This window comes from Micromesistius poutassou (genome assembly GCF_964030765.1).
Source record: "Micromesistius poutassou genome assembly, chromosome: 14".
In the NCBI taxonomy this organism is placed as follows: Eukaryota; Metazoa; Chordata; class Actinopteri; order Gadiformes; family Gadidae; genus Micromesistius; species Micromesistius poutassou.
In genome coordinates, this window is record NC_140284.1 from 4,609,812 (window position 1) to 4,632,089 (window position 22,278).

A 22,278-nucleotide genomic window follows, 5' to 3' on the forward strand; every position below is an offset into this window, starting at 1 on the left:
GCCCGGCTGGAAGAGGCCACTCTTAAGTTCCAGGTAGAGGAAGGCGGAGGAAGAGAGAGCAGGAGAGCGAGAGAAGGAGAGAGAAGGAGCGCGCGAGAGAGAGAGAGAGAGCGAGAGCGAGAAGGAGCAAGGGGAGGAGAGACGGGACAAGAGATGCAGTGTCCTCTCTGGAAAGAGGGTGAGAGGGGTGAGGGGGGGAGTCACTGTTTGACTTAAGGAGTAGAGGTTTAATTTAGCCCTGGTCAGGCGAGAGAGAGCGAGAGACAGAGAGAGGGAGAGCGCGAGAGAGAGAGAAGGAGAGAGGGAAGGATAGAAGCGTGCTCCTCAGCTGTGAGTATTCTCTGCTTTTCTCGTCAATGTTCTGTTGTTCTCAAACATACTCTGTTCATTCTGCTCGTACACGTTTGCTCAACCAGTTGTTTGGCAAACAGTGCATGAGCCATACGCAGTGATTGGGAGGGGTTTCGCTACTGTCAGCAAAGATGTTGGCTATTGACGCAACAGCAGTTAGTCTGCATAGTAGTTAGTCACGGTCAGGGTGTTAACTGGAATGCGGTTCGTTTTATCATTGAAGTGACAATAGGTTGTTGTTTCTACAACAGCACAACATTTTTTTTTATGAGCGGCATTTCTGTCGGGGAATTCCAGTTGCGTGTGCATGTGTCAAATTAGAGTTTGAAAGTTAAGGAAACTGTAGATACTTGCTACACGTTTTTTTTCTTCTTGTTTCAATGTTTCACAATTACACTTTGTTATTATTATGTTGTTTCGGCTTATTGAAATGTTCCGTCCTTTTTTACAAAGACAATCCACGCTGCTCTTTGACACGTGTGTATCCCTCCGTCCCCAGACACACCACCCCTCCACCGCCCAGTGGCAGCTGGACAAGTGGCTCAAGAAGGCCCGCAAAAAATCCTCCAGCGTCCAACCGGAGCCCAGGGAGACCTCCAGCCAGATCGTCCCGGCCAGCTTGCCCTCCCCGCCGGCGGACAGAGCCCCGTCCCCGGAACGGTCCTGGGACCACACTCAGGAGTACAGCCCGAGCCAGAGCCCCATCCCCAGCCCGCACTTCAACTACAGCCCCAGGAGCAGCCCTCTGCTGAGTCCCGGCTACAGCTTCTGCCCCAGCCCGTTCCCCAGCACCTGCCCCAGCCCCAGCCCCCGACACAGCCCCGACCGCAGCCCGCTCCACAGCGCCTGTCCCAGCCCCGACGGAGGCCCCAGAGCCTGCCCTAGCCCCATAGGCCGGCACCCGCCGAGGAGTCCCAGCCCCGGCGTTTCCCCTTCTTGCTACATTCTTGTTCCCAGTCCTCGGCAGGAGACCCGGACACGACCCCGCCTGACGGACAGCCCCCACAGGACAAAAGTGAGGCCATGGATCGCACCTGTGTGTGGCTCTGACACCAAAGGCAAGCAAAGAAACAGTCCCTGTCTTAAAGCGCCGGCCCACCCCGCGAGACCCAAGACTAAAGCCGCGCACGACCAAACCCAAAGCAAATCCAAAGTCGGGTCCGCGACAGCTTTGACCTCTGACCCCAGTCTTAACCGCAAAGCGAGGTCTCACCCTCATCCGCCGCCGGGCCCCACGCAGCTCCTCCCTCCGGCTGCCAAAGCCAAACACGCGTCCAGGTTCGAGCACGCACCTGGAAGCAGAGCCGGCCACGGTTCTCGTCCCGTCCCCGTGCCTGGCCTTCAGCCCAGCTCGCAGCGAAGCCCCACCAGAACAAAGCCCCTGCCGGCCTATGCCTCTGGCCAGGAGGCCAGCAGCCAGGCTGATCGCAGCTCACAGTCTGTGTCGACCTCCAAAGCGGCTGCCAATCCCAGCGCGGCGCCCGCTTCCAGAGGTAGCTCTCGGGCCTTGATAGCCAAAGCCAAACCCAGGGAGCGTCCGTTTGCCGCCCCCACCCACGTGTCCCAGGCCAGCGCCTCCCAAAAGAGGAGCCAGGCCAAGGCGCCCAAAGAGGGGGCGCCGACCCAGGGGGAGGACAGGAGGAAAGACAGGAAAGAGGGACACCGACACAGGGAGAGACGGGAGCGAAAGGACGACAGAAGACTGGCGGAGGAGCAGCTCCTGAGGCATTCCTGGATCCAGAGTTCCGAGGAGGAGGAGGAGGAGGAGCAGGAGGAGCAGGAGGAGCAGGAGGAGCAGGAGGAGGAGGAGGAGGAGGCAGAGGGGGGCGCCAAGGAGAGGCAGCGGCGAGAGGAGGAAGAGAGAGAGGAGAAGAGGCGCAGGAGACGGTGGGAGGAGCAACAGCACAGGGGTGAATGGCAGTCACTTCACGCCAAACAGAGAAGCCACGCCGCCGCCAACACCGCCACCGTCGTCAACGCCACCACCGCGACCGCCGCCACCGCCACCACCACCACCACCACCCTCGAGAGGCAGCGCCTTCCCGGACAGCCCCGCCGGCGTGGGACGACCACAAAGCAGCACCGGAGGAGTGAGCAGCAGCAGCAGCGAGCGACGCCGCCAGACTCCGGCTCTCCGGCACCTCTGTATCCCTCCGCTCAGCTCGTCTCGTCTTCCTCCTCCTCCTCCTCCTCGTCCTTCTCCTCTTCCTCGCCCTCCTCCTCGGCCTCAGAGTCCGAGTCGGAGTGTCGGGCCGGCGTCACCCAGGTCCCGGCCGTCTCCACCTCCAACAAGAGGCCCGCGCCCAAAAGGCCCGAGCCACCGGGCCCGCCGGGCAGGCCCAAAGACAGCAGGCCCAGGAGCACCTCCTCCGGCCCCCCAGCCAGGAGCCCGGAGGCCGGCGGCGCGGGCGAGGGACAGCCGAGCGAGGGGGGAAAGAAACTCTACACCCTGGTCCCGTTCGGACGCAGCGAACAGGCCACGGCGCCGTCCCACCGGGGGCTAAGGAATCTGAGGGTGCAGATCGACCTCTGTCTCCTCAAGAGGGTCCCCGACTCGACTCCTACTACTCCTACGACTACCGCGACTACTACTGCTGCTACTGTGACCTCTACGGCCAATCACAGCCAGCCACCCACGTCCTGTCCCTCTGCGCTGGTCAAGGCCAAGACAGGCGGAGCCATGAGACACCTGCATGTCCCGGAGACAGACAACAACAGGGACAGCAAGCGGAAACGCAAGGTATAGCATATACCGTGTTGTGTTTGATATACCTTGTGTTGAGCTTTGAATGTTCCCACGTCGTGTTGTGAAGATGATCTGCAATGCGTGGTCTTGTTGCGGGTTTGTTCCTAAAAATGGGTTTTGTGTGACTGTTTGTGTGTGCATGTGTGTGTATTTGTGGGTGCGTGTGTGTGTGTGTTTGCTGGGTGCGTGTGTGCCTGTGCCGTGACATGGCAGGCTGAAAATGGTGTGTCACACAGAGAAAGAAAGAGGGCGAATGATCCCTCAGGCCAAACAGTGTCGGCGGCTCAGAAGCCTCTGAACAGGCACCTGGCAACTGAGACGCTGCACAACGGGTGAGGCCTGGTGTACATGCTTTCTCCCTCTCTCTCTGTCTGTCTGTCTGTCTGTCTGTCTCTCTGTCTGTCTGTCTGTCTCTCTCTCTCTCTCTCTCTCTCTCTGTCTCTCTGTCTGTCTGTCTGTCTGTCTGTCTGTCTGTCTGTCTGTCTCTCTCTCTCTCTGTCTGTCTGTCTGTCTGTCTGTCTGTCTGTCTCTCTCTCTCTGTCTGTCTGTCTGTCTGTCTCTCTCTCTCTGTCTGTCTGTTTCTCTCTCTCTCTCGCTCTCTGTCTGTCTGTCTGTCTGTTTCTCTCTCTCTCTGTGTCTGTCTGTCTCTCTCTCTCTCTGTCTGTTTGTCTCTCTCTCTCTCATGCACACTTGTACTTCTGGCTGCACACGCATACACCATAATTACATACCGTAGCCCCGTACGTAGTATACAGAAAGTGCCTTTTTAAGGTGCATACATGTTGGAACATGCAATATTTTTTCAGAATATTAATTCTAAGACTATATTATAATGAATAATTCTAAATTGTGTTTGTGTGCTTGTGTGGGCATGTGTGTGCGTCTGTGTGTGTGCATGTGTGTGTACGTGTGTGTGTGTGTCTGTGTGTGTACGTGTGTGTGTGTACGTGTGTGTGTGTGTGTGTGTGTGTGTGCGTGCAGGTACTTGGAGGAGTACTTGGACACTAAGAGGCAGCTGTCTCCTCTGTCCCCGCTGTCTGACAGCCCGGAACCCACCAAGCCGCCGCTCAAAGAGAGGGAGAAAGACAGAGATTTCGCCATGAAGGTAAATCACAGTGAAGTGAATCGGTCGGTAAAATTGGTTTTAATGCCCCAATTCTCTACTGGACGGTTAAGGTTAACGCTCTCATCTCTTCTAAATGCAGCCGAAGCTGGAGGTGGAAAGCGTAGGCGTTTCAGGGAAGCCTTACTCGATGTCCAAGTCCTGGGTTCCGCCCACGGGCCAGCCCGGGGCCCACCAGGGCTCCATGCCTGACCCCCAAACGTGAGCCTTTGGCCGTCCCCGCGGCCCACACATTTTAGAACCACACAGCAAAGCTCCATCGAGACGGGCTGCAGATTATTATCTGAAACCCATTTGTGGTTCTCTTAACCATTCTTCACTAATGCACCCCTCTGAGATATTATTCAGTGAAGTACCCGTTTCTGCAGCACAATACATAGCGGGGGGGACATTTTATTAAATGAATATAACATATATAATATTAAATTAACATAATATATATATATATATATACTTTATATTAGTAATAGAAAGTGCATGATATTTGGTGTAATTAATAACATTTAATTGGTGGTGCAAGCACATGCCCTTTGGAACCGTTGTTAGATTTGAGTGTTACTTAGACCTTTGAGTGTTACTTAGGTCATTAGTCAAATTTTTATTGCAATTGCAATTATTAAGTTGCAATTATTCGACAGTTTCACTGTAAGTCTATCGTTCACGACAAGCATTGCAACTCTTCCGAGTAGCCCTCGGTGGGAAACGAGGAGCTAGCGTAGACAACAGTGCCGTGACTCGCCATCACTGACTGACTCGCCGTGTTGAATTCACGCCTCTGCGATGCTGTCCCGCTTCCACCCCACTGCTCCCCTGGCCGTCCCCCCCCCCCCCCCCCCAGGCCCCACCACGCCGAGTACTACATGCACGAAGCCAAGAGGATGAAGCACCGCGCCGACGCCATGGTACGTCCACTCTCACGTCCCCCCAACCCCCCCCCCCCCCCCCCCCCCGTTCCGACATCCTGACGACACAATAACACGACGTAAACACGACGTCACGGGACAGAACACAATGTCCACCCCCCGTGTTTTGTCTGCCGTCGATTTCGCAAAAGAAAGAAAACCCACTTTCTCTTTTGTTCCTTACCCTTGACCTGCCGTTCCCCCCTTCCTCTCTCTCTCTCGTCTCTCTCTCTCTCTCTCTCTCTCTCTCTCTCTCTCCCTCTCTAATACCTGTGTTAACTGTCCGACCACCAGGTGGACAAGCTGGGCAAGGCGGTGAACTACGTCGACGCCGCCCTGTCCTTCATGGAGTGCGGGAAGGCCATGGAGGAGGGTCCCCTGGAGGCCAAGTCCCCTTACACCATGTACTCGGAGACGGTGGAGCTCCTCAGGTGAGTCACTGGGGGGCCCCCGTCTGGTTCCAATGGACGTGAGACACACGCACAGAGGGGGGAAAACCACACGGAGAGAGAGAGAGAGAGAGAGAGAGAGAGAAGAGAGAGAGAGAGAGAGAGAGAGAGAGAGAGCGCCAGGGGCCGTAGACCAACGTACCGCTCACAGTCCACAGGCGCTTCCCTGTAGTGATCATTTCTGTGCTGTGTTTACTGCAGGTACGCAATGAGGCTGAAGAGCCACTCGGGCCCCGGGGCCCGGCAGGAAGACAAGCAGCTGGCCGTTCTTTGGTGCGTATGCCAAGGCACGCCTGGCATCTTCCATCCAGCTCGATTCATGTGCGTTCATGTTGCTGGGGAGGTTTTTGTGGGTCTTTTGTGTTTTTTTTCCAAGTGAATGTATTTCTTGTGGTTTCGTGTGTCTGCAGCTTCCGGTGCCTCGCGCTGCTGTACTGGCAGATGTTTCGACTGAAGAAGGACCACGCGCTGAAGTACTCCAAAGCTCTGCTGGACTACTTCAAGGTAAACTCCAGAGGAAAAAGGATAGCGTTTTTTTGTGTTGCTTCTTTGTTGCGTCATTGCTGTAGACTATAATCTGGGATCCAGCAGTCCTATTATGTTATAGCAGAACTCCTGAGAGGGGGGGGGACGGGACGGGGGGGGGGGGGGGGGGGGGGGGGGGATGGCACACTGCCTCGGTCAGACACCAGAAACTGAAAGGGTGAAGTAAGGCCTTGTTTCCTGTTTTGTTAAAGACATTTCTACCAAAGAGAAACTCATTTTGTGAGTGGATGATGCTTTCAGAAAGGGATTTTAATAAGTGTATTTCGACACAGTGTTGATTTTTAACCTTTACAGACAATATTTACAGTTTACTCACACTGGCCGAGGTTTGTGTCGGCCAATTACACACTCACAGATACCCTCCTCCAGCAACATGATTGGTCGAACAAAATATGAAGCTAAAGAACGTGAAATCTTTGTCAAGATTTGAGCTTGTCTGCTGTCAGATTTCACATGGATAATTTAAAGTCTGATTTGTGAGCCCACTATCAACTGCATACTGCTCCAGCTAAAATAATGAAACGCGCTGTTGGTGATGTCATCTCCAGAGCTCTCCTAAAGTGCCTGCCACAGCCCCCGCCTGGAGTGACTCTGGGAAGTGAGTAGCCATAACTACTAGTTAATACTCTGGGAATCTATCTCTTTGGAATCTATTTGATTAAAACCAAGCTCTAATACATCTGCTTTGCGTGTCGTTGTTTATTATTTTTCACCACCTCAGGATCACAAAGGGACCCGCCTCCTTGATGCCTTCCAGCCAGGCTACACACAGTCTGGGGTCACCTGGGGCCAGCGCTGCGCCGTCGCTCATCAGCATTCCCCAACGTATCCACCAGATGGCAGCAAACCACCTTAACATCACCAACAGCGTCCTCTACAGCTACGAATACTGGGAAGTGGCCGACAACCTCGCCAAGGAGAACAAGGGTGAGCCGTGCAGATATCTGGGATCTATTAGCAATGGCTCTGTCTGTGTTTACTTAGCATGTTCTCACATGTGTATTGGCTTTCGTCTTCTTTTTTTATAGTGCAAAAACATGCAGATTAGGCGTGCACATTTGGAAAACTCAAATTCCCTCCAAGTGTGTCTGATATGTATATGTGTGTGTATTGGCCTGTGTGTGTGTGTGTGTGTGTGTGTGTGTGTAAAACCACGATCACACAACCCCTATTCCCACTGAAGTGTAATTCCAGAAAACATCAATGTAAAACTCAGCCTCAGGAGAAGGTTAGGTTTGTGTGAGCCATTCACAACAGAATGCCTTCAAGGCTACGAGGAGTTCACATTAACACATCCCTGTTCTCTTTGTCCCCTGTTCTCACCGCCCAGAATTCTTCAACTACTTGAACACTCTGTCAGGCCCATTGACTCTCCACAGTAGTATTGGCCATGCAGTCCAGTACACTAGACAGGCTCTCCAGTGGATACGAATAAGTGCCAAACTCAGCTAGAGAGAGAGAGACAGAGAGAGAGAGAGAGAGAGAGGGGGAGAGAGAGGGCTTCTTCTGCCCTCCCTTCGTACTGGATTCCCCCCTGAAGCCTCGCACCAAAAAAGGCCTCGACCAAAAGTGCTCAGCCCATCACTACCTGCCCCCCGATACAACAATCATAAACAAACAACTCAAGCCGTGGCTGCAATGGATTTACTTTGTGGTTCATGCGTACCTGCGAGTGCGATTCTGACGGCGTGCCGGGATCCTTGCCTTGTTGTGTGGAAAGACACAAAGCACTCCTTGTTCGCCAGCATACTGCTGCACTGGTGAACCGGTCCCAGTCCCCACCCACCCCCCCCCAGTGAAACCATCTTACCATAAGCAGGCCAACCCAGTGGGACACCCACAGAGACTACCCACACGGCAACAAGGGACTGGGCCTTTGTTTGGGGATTCTGCTCATCAGTGGACTAAATGTGGATTGTAGTATGGACTGTACACGGCGGCCTCCAACCCTTTTGCCAAACGATTTACTAGTCACTCACAACAGAGCTGCTGCCACAGATGTTGCGATTCTGCGTGGAGTCGTTTGGGGTTCATTAGTAACCATTGGATCCCTTCCTTGGGGGCAAAACTGTAGAAGTGGATGACTATAATTGACACCAGGAATTGGGCATTGTGGACTTTTGTGAAACGGTATTCCACTTTTAACAAAGTAACAATCTAAACTGGGAATTTTTGCGGGAATGCATTTTTTTGTACTATTTTTGGACTTTTTTATAACTGTGACTTTTTACTTGTATGTGTTTTATACTGTGCAATATTTGTTAGGACGTTTTTATGAAAAGAGAAAACAAGTCCAGTAGCAAACCTAAAGGGTCACTTCTATGCAAAATGTATTTCTTTTCATGTTTGATTGTTGCATTATGCAATTGTTTAATGGATATTTAATGGAGTTCACAAAGAAATAATTCCTCCACAGACAAATATGCAGTCTTTTGTCTCATTGTTGAGTGTATTTTGCTTTGTAGGATATAACCACACAAAAAATATGTGGCTAATATGTATGTTCTATTGCTGCATGACATGAGATAATTAGCATTTATATCAGTGTGATACAGTGACTGATTAATATATTTTTACACACACACCCTCACGCTTGCACACATTCATGCATCTTTGCATGCATGCACACACACACACACACACACACACACACACACACACACACACACACACACACACACACACACACACACACACACATACATATACACATGCACATGCACATGCACATGCACATATACACACAGGAAACAACATAGGGCTTGGGATCCGTTTTTTCAGAAAGCCAATGATTTCATTATATTCTTTAGACCGAGTACACTATATCCTCCTGCACCAATAGAAATCCATGGGTAGAGCTCAGCATCAGTTGTCTGGTACCATAGCAACAGTTAAATAGAACAGCCAATAAGAGAGCTCTGTGGGAAATGACAAGCCTTAGATCAATAATATTCCATTGTTAACTGGTAGAGGAGAGAATTATGTTGTTAATTCATGTAAATTATTTTATTCATGACAAACTGTCTGACTGGCATGTGATTTTACATGTTAATTTCAAGCATATTGTTCTCAATGTGACGCCTCACTGTCTACGACGTCTCGCTTCGGTCAAAGCCACGGTCTCTCATGGTAGAAGTGTCCACTGTACCTACGGTTCCCTGCTACGTCGCACGCTGTGTCTGAGTAGGCCACCATGTTTGAAACCTCTCGCTGATTCGAAATTCTGCACATGCCCGTGCGCCGTCTGCGTCCTAGTCTGGGCTGGTCGTCAGTGCACGTGCCAGGTTTTCTGAGGACATCTGTACGGGGAGCCAGAGATAGACCAAAGGCAATTAATAGCGGGCTGTCATAATAAGCCGTCGCATGATACGAAGTAGACGGATGTCTCGTGCGAGCTTTATTTAACTCACCCCCTCTACAGCAACAACAACAACAACAACAATGAGACATTTGAACGCAAAGACACAATGTAACGGTGGCTCATGACGAATAGGGCTGCGTTGATAGGCCTACGAATGCAAATCGATTCGTCATCGGCGCAATATATATATATTTAAAAAAAAAAAGACAACCAAACAATGGAAACTAGCGGTAGAAGGCACTCAGAAAATAAATCCAGCCTTTCATGCGATGCGTCAAAATAGTTGAGTTGCCATGCACTTAGCTGTCCGCGTGATGGCAGCACGAGGGGCCAGAGCCCAGCCGCGCTGAGCAGGAGGAGGAGCCAGGGCTCGGAGCGAAAGCAAAGGGATCAGACTGCTGCTGCTGCCAGGGATAGAAATGGAGAGCACACGGACTGGGAGGGTGAGCGAAATTCTTGGAGGGACATGGTGGCAGCATGACCAAATCGGGGGACCTTAGTTCTCTTTGAACGCCTTCGTCAAGGTAGACAAAGTGCAGCTTTAAATGTCGCCCTGAACCGCCTCGTGGAGAGATACGGTGTTCCCGCCTGTGTCGTTTTTTTGTTTCGCGTAACCGATATTTCGGCTTACAAGACTATCTCTGCAGAAGTCTGGGGCTAGCGAGCCTGTTGGAGAGGATACAAAGGTAAGTAAGTGAGTTCTGTTGGAAAACCAATACTTTGAACCGTTGTTTACAACTTAGCGTTGCGATGCGTACGGCTCTGTTTACGCATGCAGCCTTACGACTAATGCCTATTCATTGTTTGGCAGCGACCACCATACGAGTCGAGGCTTTCAGAACCAATATTCAGGCAACGTGTGATGCCACTGAGTCGTTTTCCTTAGCCACCACTTGCATGAATTGACGTTAACGATATGTCGTGGCGCTGCGACAAGCACCGACGACTGACATGCATGTTGCCGACAGATCAGAAGAAAAAACCTTTCAAAGTCATTGTTCCAGTGCAGCCCATCACTCCTGAAAGTCTTGCTCGGGCATGCCCTTGCACTGAGTTTGCGAGACCTGTCACAATGAGTCGATCCTACTTTGCAACAATCCTCCGCATACGATAATATTCGGGAAATGTTCACCACGCAAACACTGTCACAAATGTTTACGAACGGTTTAACCCGTGTCCATAAGTATCAGTGGAATTGTTAAATAAGCATGTTGCTGCTTTTGACTTAAAAAAAAATTGTTGCTATGTAGTAAATCGAACTTCATTTTGCATGTACAGTAAATTGGCACGCTTTTGATCTCCTTTGACGCCAATATGTTGTCAAATTGTGAACCGTACCTTTTGGTTTCAGTTGACTCAGCATGAGTCGAGATGGTTGGTCAAAGAAGAGAGCCAATGCTGGGGATGACAATGGTTGGGCTCAGAAAGTAAGTATCCATCTTATTGCCATCATGCTAAACATTCATTCATACCAACTCCTACACAAGTTTCACTGAAGGAAAGGTCGTCACTGACTTGTCTCGCATATGCCGTTGTATTCAAATTGAGAGTAGCGGTCACAATGTCAACTGCTTAAGCTCAGTTGTAGTATTCTCATGAAATCATCGCTGATTGATTAATATTATTGTTTATTATGCCCCAAGTTCTACGTTTTAGGTCTTACATTTGTGTGTCCCGTCTCTCTTCTCCAGGGTGGCTACATGGCTGCCAAGGTCTCTAAGCTTCACGAACAGTTCCACCTTGATGCCAGAGAAAAGCAGAAGGAAGGGGGTGGCTCCCAAATCTTCCATGGAGTGGCAATCTATGTCAACGGCTACACAGGTAAGACACATTTGGAAAGTGGTCTCGTCTGCAGGCACAAATGGAATTTTCCCCCCGGTTTCAACATAAACGTGTGTGCGTGTGTCAGCCTTAGACAGCAGCGACAGAGTGAGTGAGCACCTTGGGTAGTTTGCATAAGCTGCCTCCTCTTTTCATTGTGTGCACTCCTTCCCCAGTTATCCGTAGTTCTTATTCTACATTTCCAGTGTTCCTTCCTCTTCATGGTCATTGCAAATCCAGTTTTCATGCTTGTCATCCGCCCAGCCAATGTAAATGATATGTAAATGATCTCCAAAAGCATCCCAGAGGAGCACAGGACCGAGAGGCTCGTGGAATGCCAGCGTTATATTGGCTTTCTTAATTTTCCATCCTCAACCTCTCCTCGTTTCCTGTAGTATAAGCCGCGTCAACACGATAGACGTTAACGACTAACCTGCTCTCACATCACACTGTGTATGCACTTGAAAAAAAACGGCGAGGAAATAATCTTGACTCTATCAATCTCTATCCATCACAATTCATACGAAGGGAACTCAACATTCAGGTTGTTCTTCCTCATGGACACAAACTCACAAAGTAACCTTTGCACCATCCATTAGCCTCCTGGCTGGGGGTAATCTCGGGTTTCAGCGCCAGAGTCAATGTATGCGATGAGAAATCCATCAATTTGTCAAAACAAATGAACGCAAAAGCTGGCTTGCAGATATTTGTGCTGTGTCATAGCGGAGGAAGATGAGTGGTGCCCAGGCAGAGGGTTGTCTGGGCCTTTTGGGTACGGAGGTACCTGAGAAAGAAACGTACGGTACGGTCGACAGGGGCGCTCACAGAGCACACTGTGAAGCAGTGGTTCAGGAGGTCATTAAGAAGACATTACTTGAATATTGAACCTACACTGTAGCCTAAATATTATTATGATTGTTTAAAACGTATAATATAGATGTTTTAAAAAATAAACAGGCTACACCAAATGGACAAAAAAAAACAACCAAAAAATATCAAAATCTATACACAAACATATGCTTCTAAACCATATTATTTTCCTAGTTTGTTACCCCACCCACCAAAGTCAAAACGTCCAGCTAGGCTGGGAGGTGTTTCTTTTAATTTGAGCGCCGTGTCTCCCGTCCCTTGTTGCAGACCCCAGTGCAGACGAGCTGCGGCGGCTAATGATGCTGCATGGAGGCCAGTTCCACGTCTACTACTCCCGCTCCATTACCACCCACATCATCGCCAGCAACCTGCCCCACAGCAAAATCAAGGAGCTGAAAGGGGAGAAGATTGTTCGCCCGGCGTGGATCACTGACAGGTCGGTCGATTTAGGGCAATTGTAGAAATTGAGTGCGCCGTGGAATAAAAAAAAAATCTTTACGGTGCTGTGGGTGAGATTTAAAAAAAGCCTTAATGGAGTCTATTTGATCTGCACAGCGTCAAGGCTGGGTGCCTCCTGTCCTACCTGCAATACCAGCTCTACGCCAAACAGAAAGGCCTGAACTTCCCCGGCGTCGGTCTCCTGCAGAGCCACGAGGTGGCCCCGGGCCGCGTGAACGGGGCGGGCCCCCACCACGAGACCTCCTCCTCCAACCGCCGTAGTACCTCCGTTCCCGCCCCCCCCCGCCACGCCGCGCCCGCGCCCGCGGCCCATCCGGGACACGTCCAGCCCCCCCCTCCCCCTCAGAGTAGCAGTGCCGCGGCTGACCTCGTTAGCCATCAGGGTCCACAGCACAATCGCCCTGGCGTGGCGCCGGTGTACCACAGCAACCCACCACCGCCGCCGCACGCCCGCCCTCCCTTTGACCAGAGCCCCGGCCAGCCCTCGCCTGGATGCATGCCTCCTCCCCCTCCTCCTCCTCCTCCGCCGCCGCCGCCCTACAGCCACACTCACTCGAGTCTGTTGCAGACCCAGCCCAGGCCTCACCACAACAGCAAACCGTTCCACACTCAGGCGCAGCACAGCTTGTCCTTCAACCCCCCCAAGCATTGCTACGGGGAACGGGACATTCAATTGTGAGTTGGGGGATATGTTTACACGTTATGAGTGCAGTGCACACGGTGTGGCTTTTATTTTAAGCACTTGTTTCTTGTTTGACTTTCTTTCTTTCTTTCTTTTTGTCCTTTTTGTAGGAATGGATCCACTGCTGTATGTGAGTCGGCCGGGGAGGAGCCCTGTCCTGTCCGAGTCAAACCAGGGGAGAGCGAGCCCCGGCTGAACGGGCACGCTCACCCTGCTAACGGTGCCTTAAAGCCTGCAGACCCTCACCCCGTTCCCCACAGAGCCCCAGCGGACAACGTAGCCCAGAGCCCAGCACTCAGAAGCCTGGCGGCGGTGGCGGCGGCGGCGGCTCCAAGTCCCGCCGCGTCACGCGGGCCGCCCCGCGCCGACCCCTACACGTTCCCCCACAGCCCCCCGAGGCGAGGCGACCGGCTCCCCCCCGTCTCGCCGCCCGGGACCCCGGGCTCTCGCGAGGCCGGCGACGCGCGACCGAAACCCCCGCCGCCCACGTACCAGGAGGCCATCGCGGCCACCACCCAGGCCCACCCCCCTCCTCCTCCTCCACCACCACCCTCACCCCCGCCCGCCCGTCCCCGTCCGCCGGGCGCCCTTACCGAGAAACCTCAGCTCCCCTGCCCCCGCCCCTCGCGCTCTCCCGTGCGACTCAACGGAAGTCACCACGATGCCTTTTCGTCCGACCTCGCTGCGCCCGCACCCAGCATCGCATCACCTCACCCCCCGCCCGCGGCGGCGGCGGCGGCGGCGGCGGCAGACCCCGCCGCCACCGGGGGCCCGTCGTCGAAGCCGTCGGCGAAGCTGATGGTGCAGACGGGGGGGATCATCTCAGAGTACTATTCCCATTCCCGCTTTCACCAAATCTCCACCTGGAGGATCGGGTTCTCCGAGTACGTCAACGAACTGCACAGCAGGCGGCGGACGGCGGCGGGAGACGCCGCCCTGCCGGGGAGGGAGAGACTGAGGAGATGTGCCCCGCAGTCCCCCAGCCAAGGTGCACCGAGAGCAGAGAGTCTTTTAATCAGTGTTTCGTCGTGGACATGCCTTTTACTGCTGCCTTTTTTTTTTTTTAATACTGCTTTGCTACCTTCACTGACTACTGAATTAGAGTATTTTTTGTCTTAATACAAACGTTAGGTGTTTGAGCTGTGGTGTGGTTGTAATGGCTCGTTTTGGAACGTGTTATTTGTGTGTACAACATACTTTGCTTCATGGCATGTCTCTTTTCTTGTGGTCTGATCCGATCCCGTGACCAGGGTCGGACCACGGGGCTCTGCTCGGCGTCAAGTCCTGTATCCTACACGTGGACATGGACTGCTTCTTCGCGTCCGTCGGCGTCCGAGATCGACCGGACCTGAAAGGCAAGAGCCATTCTAGAAGGATGTTGCGCATGTTGTCGTCGTTGTTGTTGTTGTTGTTGTTGTTGTTGTTTGAGCTGCCTTTTAATACTTACGGGACGCCGTGTTGACATGCCTGACCTGGTCATCGCCGCGTCCTCCACAGGGAAGCCCGTGGCTGTGACCAGCAACCGAGGGCCCGGTCGCGTGGCCCTGAGGCCCGGGGCCAATCCTCAGATGGAACAACAGTACTACCAGAGGAAACGCTCTGACGCCGACCCCGGTGTGTGTGTGTGTGTGTGTGTACAGTGTGTACTGTGTGTGTGTGTGTGTGTGTGTGTGAACATTTTGTTGCATTAATAACAATATGTACAATACAGCCACGGTTATTTGTCTTGAGTGCTCCCGTGTCGCTGTGTCAGAATCGCTACAGGCTGATTTGAAGGAGAGCGGGGGGCAGGACGCCTCGGCCCTTTCCATGGCCGAGATTGCCTCATGCAGCTACGAAGCCAGGTAACCGGCACACACGCCAACACACACTCATCACTCCTTACTTGGCAAATATCTGCATCTGGCCTTAGTTAACGCTGTCGATTGGTTTGGCTGGTCTGTTCCAGGGCGGCCGGTGTGAGGAATGGCATGTTCTTTGGCAAGGCTAAGCAGCTGTGTCCCGCACTGCAACCGGTCCCGTACGACTTTGAGGCTTACAAGGAGGTGGCTCTGGCCATGTACGAGACCCTAGCGAGGTAATGGCATTCTGCCGGGTCGTACTTTAAATGAACGATCTGCCTCTGACTGCTCTTCCTCTCACGCCATAAACCGATCTGGTCGGGCCCTGTTCCTTGCAGTTACACTCATGACATCGAGGCCCTGAGCTGTGATGAGGTCTTGATTGATGCCACCGCCTTGCTATCAGAGTTGGGCATCAGCCCTGAGGATCTGGCCCGGGCCATCAGGGACGACATCAAGGAGAGAACGGGATGCTCTGCCTCAGTGGGCATGGGTCAGTATCTCCGCTATAGCTCTCCTTGCAAAGTTGTCTTTTTTTATTTTTTTTTATTTATTGCTTATCACCTAGCTCTGAACTTTTTTTTTTCTAACCGTCCAACTTTATATATATATCTGTATCTTAATATTCAGGGTCCAATATCCTGTTGGCCCGTCTGGCCACGAGGAAAGCCAAGCCAGATGGCCAGTACATGTTGCGGTCAGAGGAAGTGGACGATTTTATCCGGGAGCTATCAGTTACCAGTTTACCAGGTATGCGCCGACCTTCCCCCCTAACCCCCCCCCCCCCCACCCACATGTCGACGAGAAGGAATTGAATCAATTTCTAAATCCATGTGTTTGGCCTGAATCACGTGCTGAATTGAAGCATTTGTAAAAAAAAACGTCTGTCCTCCAGGCGTGGGGCCCGTCATGGCGAGGAAGTTGTCGGGCATGGGCGTGAAGACGTGCGGGGACCTGCAGCACGTGGCCCAGTCCCAGCTGCAGAAGGCGTTCGGGCCCCGCACCGGGCAGACCCTCTTCCGCTTCTGCCGCGGGCTGGACGGGCGGCCGGTGCGCTACGAGAAGGAGCGCAAGTCGGTGTCGGCGGAGATGAACTACAACATCCGCTTCACCGGAGTACGTCCGCTCTGAAACTGCCGCTCTGAAACCCACGACTTCTTCTTCGAGTAGGGCTGCTCCGTTATGGAAAGAAATCATGATCAGGATTACTTTTGGTCAATTATTGAAATCTCGATTATTCAAACGATTATTTTGTTGAGTTTGAAAACACGATGCATTTATTCATAATTTCTCTTTGTAAATGAGAACTTGACTGAAATTTCCCCTTTTAAAAAAAATACACAAAATGGTCAAATAGAAAATAATGTCCAGATGTGTATCCAGCTGTTCTGCAATTTCTGTAAAGAAAGAAGAAAAAAAAAAACCTTCAACCCTTCGATTGATATTAGTTTGGTGATCGTTTCACTCTACAATCCAAATCGCGGTCAAAACTCGACGAACCGCCCCCGGCCCCCTATCCCCAAGGTCCCTTTCGGTCCCAAATGTTTCCTCGATGGTTAACGGCTCCCTCGTCTCCCTGGCTAGGCGGAGGAGGCGGAGGCGTTCCTCGCCAGCCTCTCCTCGGAGGTCCAGCGGCGCCTGCGGGAGGCGGGGCAGAGGGGTCGCCGCGTCACCCTCAAGGTCATGGTCCGCAAGGCGGGCGCGCCGGCCGAGTCGGCCAAGTACGGCGGTCACGGAATATGTGACCACCTGGCCAGGTGAGGTGCTGGGGGGGGGGGGGGGGGGATTAGGGTTAGTGGGGGGGATATAACCACGCCGCCCTGAAACGGCGGCCTCTCTTCTCCCTGACTTATGGATCGTTGCTCTCTTTTTTTACGAGTCTGGAGTTACGAGGCGATGAGTTACGAGGCGATGAGTTCCGAGCGGCCCTTTGTTCCCCCGCAGGACGGTGACGCTGGCCCAGGCCACCGACAGCGGCCCGCTGATCGCCTCCGCCGTCGTCAAGCTGCTCCACGCCATGAAGCTGCCGGCCCAGGAGCTGCGCGGCGTGGGCATTCAGGTCCAGCAGCTGGAGGGGGCTCGCCGTGCTGCCCCCGAGGACCGCCCGCGCTCCATAAAGGAGATGCTGCGGGGCCCCGGCCCGGACCCGCCCGTCAGACCCCCTGGTGCAGGTCAGCCATGTGTCTGGGGAGGGCCTCACACCGCCGTGTTGTGATTGAGCACACTGCACTTTCGTTTGTCTTTGTCTGTCAGCCCCATTCTTGGTCGCACTTTGTCTGTCTGGAATGGGTGTCTCGCCGTCACGGTGTGAATGTAACACGTGCAACCGGTTTAAAAAAAAAAAATCCATTTCAGCAGCCGACCCTGGTTCAGAGCAGGTGAAGCCTCCCGCCTCAGGCCTGCCCTCCGGCACTTCTCCCCCCCGTCAGCTGTCCCCCGCTGAGCCTGTCCCGGGGACAAGCAGAGACCCACACACCCCGCACCGGGCCAGAAGCACGCGGCTCAACCTGAGCATCGAAGTCCCTTCGCCCTCACAGGTGATTCATGATGATGCGTCTCTGTGTTTCATCCTCTGCAACAGGGCTTTCTGTTGTTTGTTTTGCTACCGTAACAAGTATCATCCATCATGGTACCCATTGCAGACTCGACCCATCTCTAGAGGAGCAGGGTTCTGTTCCTTGGTTATTAATGGATTTCTCTTTGTCTCGTGTTCTTTGGACGCCTCGGGTGTAAGCAGGGTGTAACATGTGGCCCTTGAAGCCCTTTGAGACGTACTGTGATTCAGGAGCTCTACAAACAAAATGGACTTTTTTTTAAATCTGATCCGCTGCTCCTCCTTTGCTCTCCTCATTCCTCCCATCAGGTCGACCGCTCCGTGTTGGAGGCCCTGCCTGCAGACCTCCGGGAGCAGGTGGAGCAGTCGTGGACCCGACGAGAGCGGAGACCCAGCAATGCCGCATTACACCACGCAGCGGCGGGTCCCTCGTCCCCTCCCTGCGGCTCCGGCCCTCTCGCCGGTCTCCTCTCCGGGCCGGCGCTGTCCGCTCGGCCTGCCGGCACGCTGCTCCTCGAGATCCCCAACCAGCCAGGCCACTCGGGCCCCACCGGCATTGTACTGGAACTACCCGATTTCTCACAGGTGACCCTTTTGATATTCTTGCGTAAACCCATGATTTTACACCCCAACCCTATTGGCTGTTTTATGAACTATTAACTTACTAAAAAAAAAATATATATATATATATATAATTGGGGAGTGGTCGGGGGGGAATTAAATTGACATCTGAATAGTGTGGTGGGTTTTTATATGGTAGTTAATTGAAGAAAGATGTTTCTGGTTGTAGGTCGACCCTGATGTGTTTGCTGCCCTGCCCAGAGAGCTGCAGGATGAGCTGCGCTCTGCCTACCACCGCAAACAGAACGCCCAGCCCCAAGGAAAGCTGGGTAATTTCCAAGACCAGTCTATATTCAAAGCAATGTCGCAATGGTTGGCTGAATAAGCTTAAGTTGTTGCCGTTGGTTAAGTGCTAATGTAGCAATACACCTCCCTTAACTCTCTTTCTGCAGCAGAACAAAGGAATCCACTTTTGCAACTGAAACAGCCAGAAGCTGGCGTCGGGGTGGCAAGGGTAAAGCGCCGCTACAAGAGAAAGAATGCAGTGAGCCCTGCTAAGAAAGTACCTTCACCGCAGAAGAGGCATGTGACCGGGAACAGCCCGGCCAAAGTCCTGCCACCGTCCGCGAGATCCAGGGAGGTAGCGGGTGGACTCAAGGTACTGAGCTCATCACAGACTTTGTATATTTTCACCTAGTCGTACATTTTCTGATGATGAACAGATAATCTCCCATGATCCAAAGCGCCCCCTCCCCCAACACATCCCCCCCCCCCCCCCCCCGACTACGGACTCAGAACTCTCTGGTGCAGAAGAAGATTTGTCTGTGTTTGAATAAATGCCCATCTATCTATCTGTCTATCTATCTATGCCCTTTTCTTCCAACCAGATGGATAACGGTCCTTCCACCTCATCCCTAAATCAGGAAACCCCAGAAGTCCGGCCTCCCTTCCCCCCCCGCACGGCCCCCACCCTGGCTGGAGCCAATGAGATGGCCGACATCAGAACGCTGCTCAGAGAATGGGTCACAAGCATATCAGGTACTACGCCGTCTGTTATGGACCGCCCCCTCCGGCGCTCCAGTTAAACGACACGGGAGATGTGTTTTATTGGTTCACACTTGACGGCTTCAGACTTGTCCCCAGAACCCATGGAGGAGGACGTACTGCAGGTGGTGAAATATTGCACTGACCTCATAGAGGACAAAGACCTGGAGAAGCTGGACCTCGTCATCAAGTACATGAAACGGTAAACCCCTCCACTCCCTCATGCAGACATTTAAACAAAGACTACAGTTGTGTTGTATCGAGTGCTGTTGCATTGTTGTTGTCAACGCTCTGCGTTGCCTTATCTCTCTGTGTTGCCTTATGGCTGTGTGTGGACCATACTCCATGCCCCCATGCAGACTCATGCAGCAGTCGGACGAGTCGGTGTGGAGCATGGCTTTCGACTTCATCCTTGATAACGTCCAGATGGTGGTGCAGCAAGCTTACGGCAGCACCCTGAAGATGGCGTGAAAGAGGGAGAATTTCATACTTTCCATTCTTTCCCCCCCCCCCCCCCCCTCTACCCTTTTTTTCTCTACTGCTTCTGTTGCTCATGTTACCGTTGACAGTGTTGCGTGACTTTCAGGAACCCAGACGTTGTTGCTTTTCGGCAGGATGAATTTTTTGGCAGTTTCCGATTTCCGAGCTGAATTTCCTCAACAAAGCACTTGCCAGGAGGCTCCCGTTTATCCTTCCCTCACTGACTGGGAGCAGGGGAACTTCTCCTCTCAGTGACAGCCGCACAGCGATGTCAACGTATGACGGAGGAAGGACAATCTTCATCATCCTCCGTTTCCTTTTTACGATACATTTTGCACACCAGTTAACGGACCGTGAACAAGGAAGGGCTGGCACCCTCCCGTCTGTACAACCTGCGTTCCCTTTTCATGCAATGACCTCATCATGCTCCAAGCGCATCTGTGTAGCAGCGGCCCCTGCAAAGTGTGTGTGTGTGTGTGTGTGTGTGTGTGTGTGTGTGTGTGTGTGTGTGTGTGTGTGTGTGTGTGTGTGTGTGTGTGTGTGTGTGTGTGTGTGTGTGTGTGTGTGTGTGTGTGTGTGTGTGTGTGTGTGACGGTAGTTACATTTGACATTCATTTCAATACCATTTACACGTTGTCTTGTGATGTTTCATTCAGAATAATGAAGTAAAATGAACGTACTGTCCTGGTTTTCGTCCCTCCATCTTTGTGACATTACGTTAAGACTCTGCCTCCGTCATATCAACTCAGAGCTGGTCAAACAAGGCTTGCTGCGGTGTATTTCACACCTTTTGTATCTTTTTGGAGAAGACAAAGAAGTGCCAAACATTGTTGTTCAAACATGTAAATAATGTTTTTTCTGGGTTTATCTGCGTGTATGAAAAAAAAGCTGTGTTGAGGATTTTTCTCCTGTATTGTTTACAAAGGTGTATTCTTAGTAACTGTCTTTTAATGCTAAATCTTTTCAATACGTTTCTGCGTCTTCAACAGGGGAATGGGAAGCAGATCAAGGCTTAACATGTAACTCATTGGAATTTTGCTGATTCTTACCCATGATTGGAAAGAAATACCTTATGTGGGTTATGGTATCAATAACCCATATCAGCATTTCCTGATTTGTAAACAGTAATGTGCACTCTAATATGGCATTTACAATGTCATTCAGTTTGTGTGGCTTGGATTGCACTGGGCAAGTGTAGTGTTAAACTGCCACGTACTGTTTTATACATTTCCAATATTGTAAAGAGACAGGGTTTACGTATGTACTCGGTCACATTGAACTAGCTTTTGGGTTTTCTTCGAAAACTAGCCGTTTTTAGTCTCTGCTGCATGACAACAGCAATTAACTACGAGAGGAGGCTGAGTAGTCCACAGCTTTCTTCCCAATCTCAAATCTGTTATTGGGAAGAAAAGTCTATATATATCTGGAGAGATGTGCTTGAGGTGACCTTTCAGAAACAAGGTAAATCTTTTCTTTGAATACTGGCGGAAGATAATGATTGTAATCGTGCAAAGAGGACTCCCATTGACTTTGGACAGCACTTGCTTCTCCCCATGCCATATCTTCTCAGAAGGGAATGGCCGGCTGTTCTCATTGGTCAGTCCATTACCTGAAAACTGGCCTGTGCCTGACGACCTGAAGCTGTGACACGTTTCTATGTTTTTTAAAACTCTATAATAAAACTTTAAAAAAAAATCCTCTAACTATAAACTGTTTCCCCTATTACTTTTCATGGAGACGAAGTTTGATTTTAAAAAAAAAAGTTGCACTATATAACTGTCCATCTCAAGAAGTATAACTATGTTTGTCTATATGTAATAGACATATATAATAGACATACACGACGTTATACAAAGCTACATTGTAAGTAGGAGATACATTATTAAGATACCGAATTTGAAATACAAAAACATTTTGACATGTAGGCCTATACAAAAAAAACGAATGAAAAAAAAAAACGAAACGAAAAACGAATTCATTTATTATAAATATTTTGTAATGACAATATAGCATATGGACGGGTGAACATTTGTCAAAGAAAAACACATGAGAGCCTAGGATTAATTTCCATCAATATCCATTTATCCAAAACTGCGCATGTATCAAAACGACGCTATGCTGACGCTCTTGAAGCTTGCTCTAGGCCTACACATTGACGCCACACTGGCCTCTGGATCGTACTTCAACGTCGCTGCCATATCGGAGAGGCAAAGGCTGCCCTGTAAACAAACAGGGCAGCTGTGGATAAATGGATAAATATATATATATATATACATCGTGTTTTTTCAAATATCATATACATGTATGTCTAACATGATTTTTATGTTAAGGATTTACCTAAGGATTAACCTAAGGTCAAGCAGTGAATATATATATATATAATTTATATAAACAAATACCTCTAATGTAATTGATATGATTATAAAATCGATTAATTTAAATTATTTGAGATATGTAAACGTTAAAAGTGCTTCTTTTCCAGAAAAAC

The 22,278-nt window shown here is 51.2% G+C and overlaps 2 protein-coding genes across 2 annotated transcripts in view; both read left to right on the forward strand.

Annotated features, from left to right (window-relative positions):
• The window catches only part of aff3 (AF4/FMR2 family, member 3), a gene marked incomplete at its 5' end in the record, with an annotated part of 17,899 nt that extends 9,535 nt beyond the window's left edge, over positions 1 to 8,364 (forward strand). The window contains 11 exons of the mRNA XM_084478892.1: positions 851 to 3,091; positions 3,311 to 3,429; positions 4,079 to 4,202; positions 4,303 to 4,421; positions 5,059 to 5,122; positions 5,417 to 5,553; positions 5,773 to 5,844; positions 5,982 to 6,075; positions 6,666 to 6,715; positions 6,839 to 7,044; positions 7,448 to 8,364. Of these exons, the coding sequence (XP_084335018.1) occupies positions 851 to 3,091; positions 3,311 to 3,429; positions 4,079 to 4,202; positions 4,303 to 4,421; positions 5,059 to 5,122; positions 5,417 to 5,553; positions 5,773 to 5,844; positions 5,982 to 6,075; positions 6,666 to 6,715; positions 6,839 to 7,044; positions 7,448 to 7,569 (3,348 nt within the window). The 3' untranslated portion in view covers positions 7,570 to 8,364. The remainder of the gene's footprint in view (positions 1 to 850; positions 3,092 to 3,310; positions 3,430 to 4,078; positions 4,203 to 4,302; positions 4,422 to 5,058; positions 5,123 to 5,416; positions 5,554 to 5,772; positions 5,845 to 5,981; positions 6,076 to 6,665; positions 6,716 to 6,838; positions 7,045 to 7,447) is intronic.
• Positions 8,365 to 9,914: 1,550 nt separating this feature from the next.
• On the forward strand, positions 9,915 to 21,414 carry rev1 (REV1 DNA directed polymerase). The gene is made up of 22 exons (XM_084478893.1): positions 9,915 to 10,164; positions 10,830 to 10,905; positions 11,170 to 11,299; positions 12,437 to 12,605; positions 12,725 to 13,303; positions 13,421 to 14,298; positions 14,561 to 14,665; positions 14,808 to 14,924; positions 15,064 to 15,154; positions 15,259 to 15,387; positions 15,490 to 15,644; positions 15,782 to 15,901; positions 16,047 to 16,267; positions 16,736 to 16,908; positions 17,096 to 17,322; positions 17,507 to 17,688; positions 18,015 to 18,290; positions 18,496 to 18,595; positions 18,719 to 18,924; positions 19,154 to 19,304; positions 19,410 to 19,512; positions 19,670 to 21,414. Exons 2-22 carry the CDS (start codon positions 10,840 to 10,842, stop codon positions 19,779 to 19,781), a joined length of 4,290 nt encoding a protein of 1,429 aa, XP_084335019.1. The 5' UTR covers positions 9,915 to 10,164; positions 10,830 to 10,839; the 3' UTR covers positions 19,782 to 21,414.
• Positions 21,415 to 22,278: the final 864 nt, after the last annotated feature.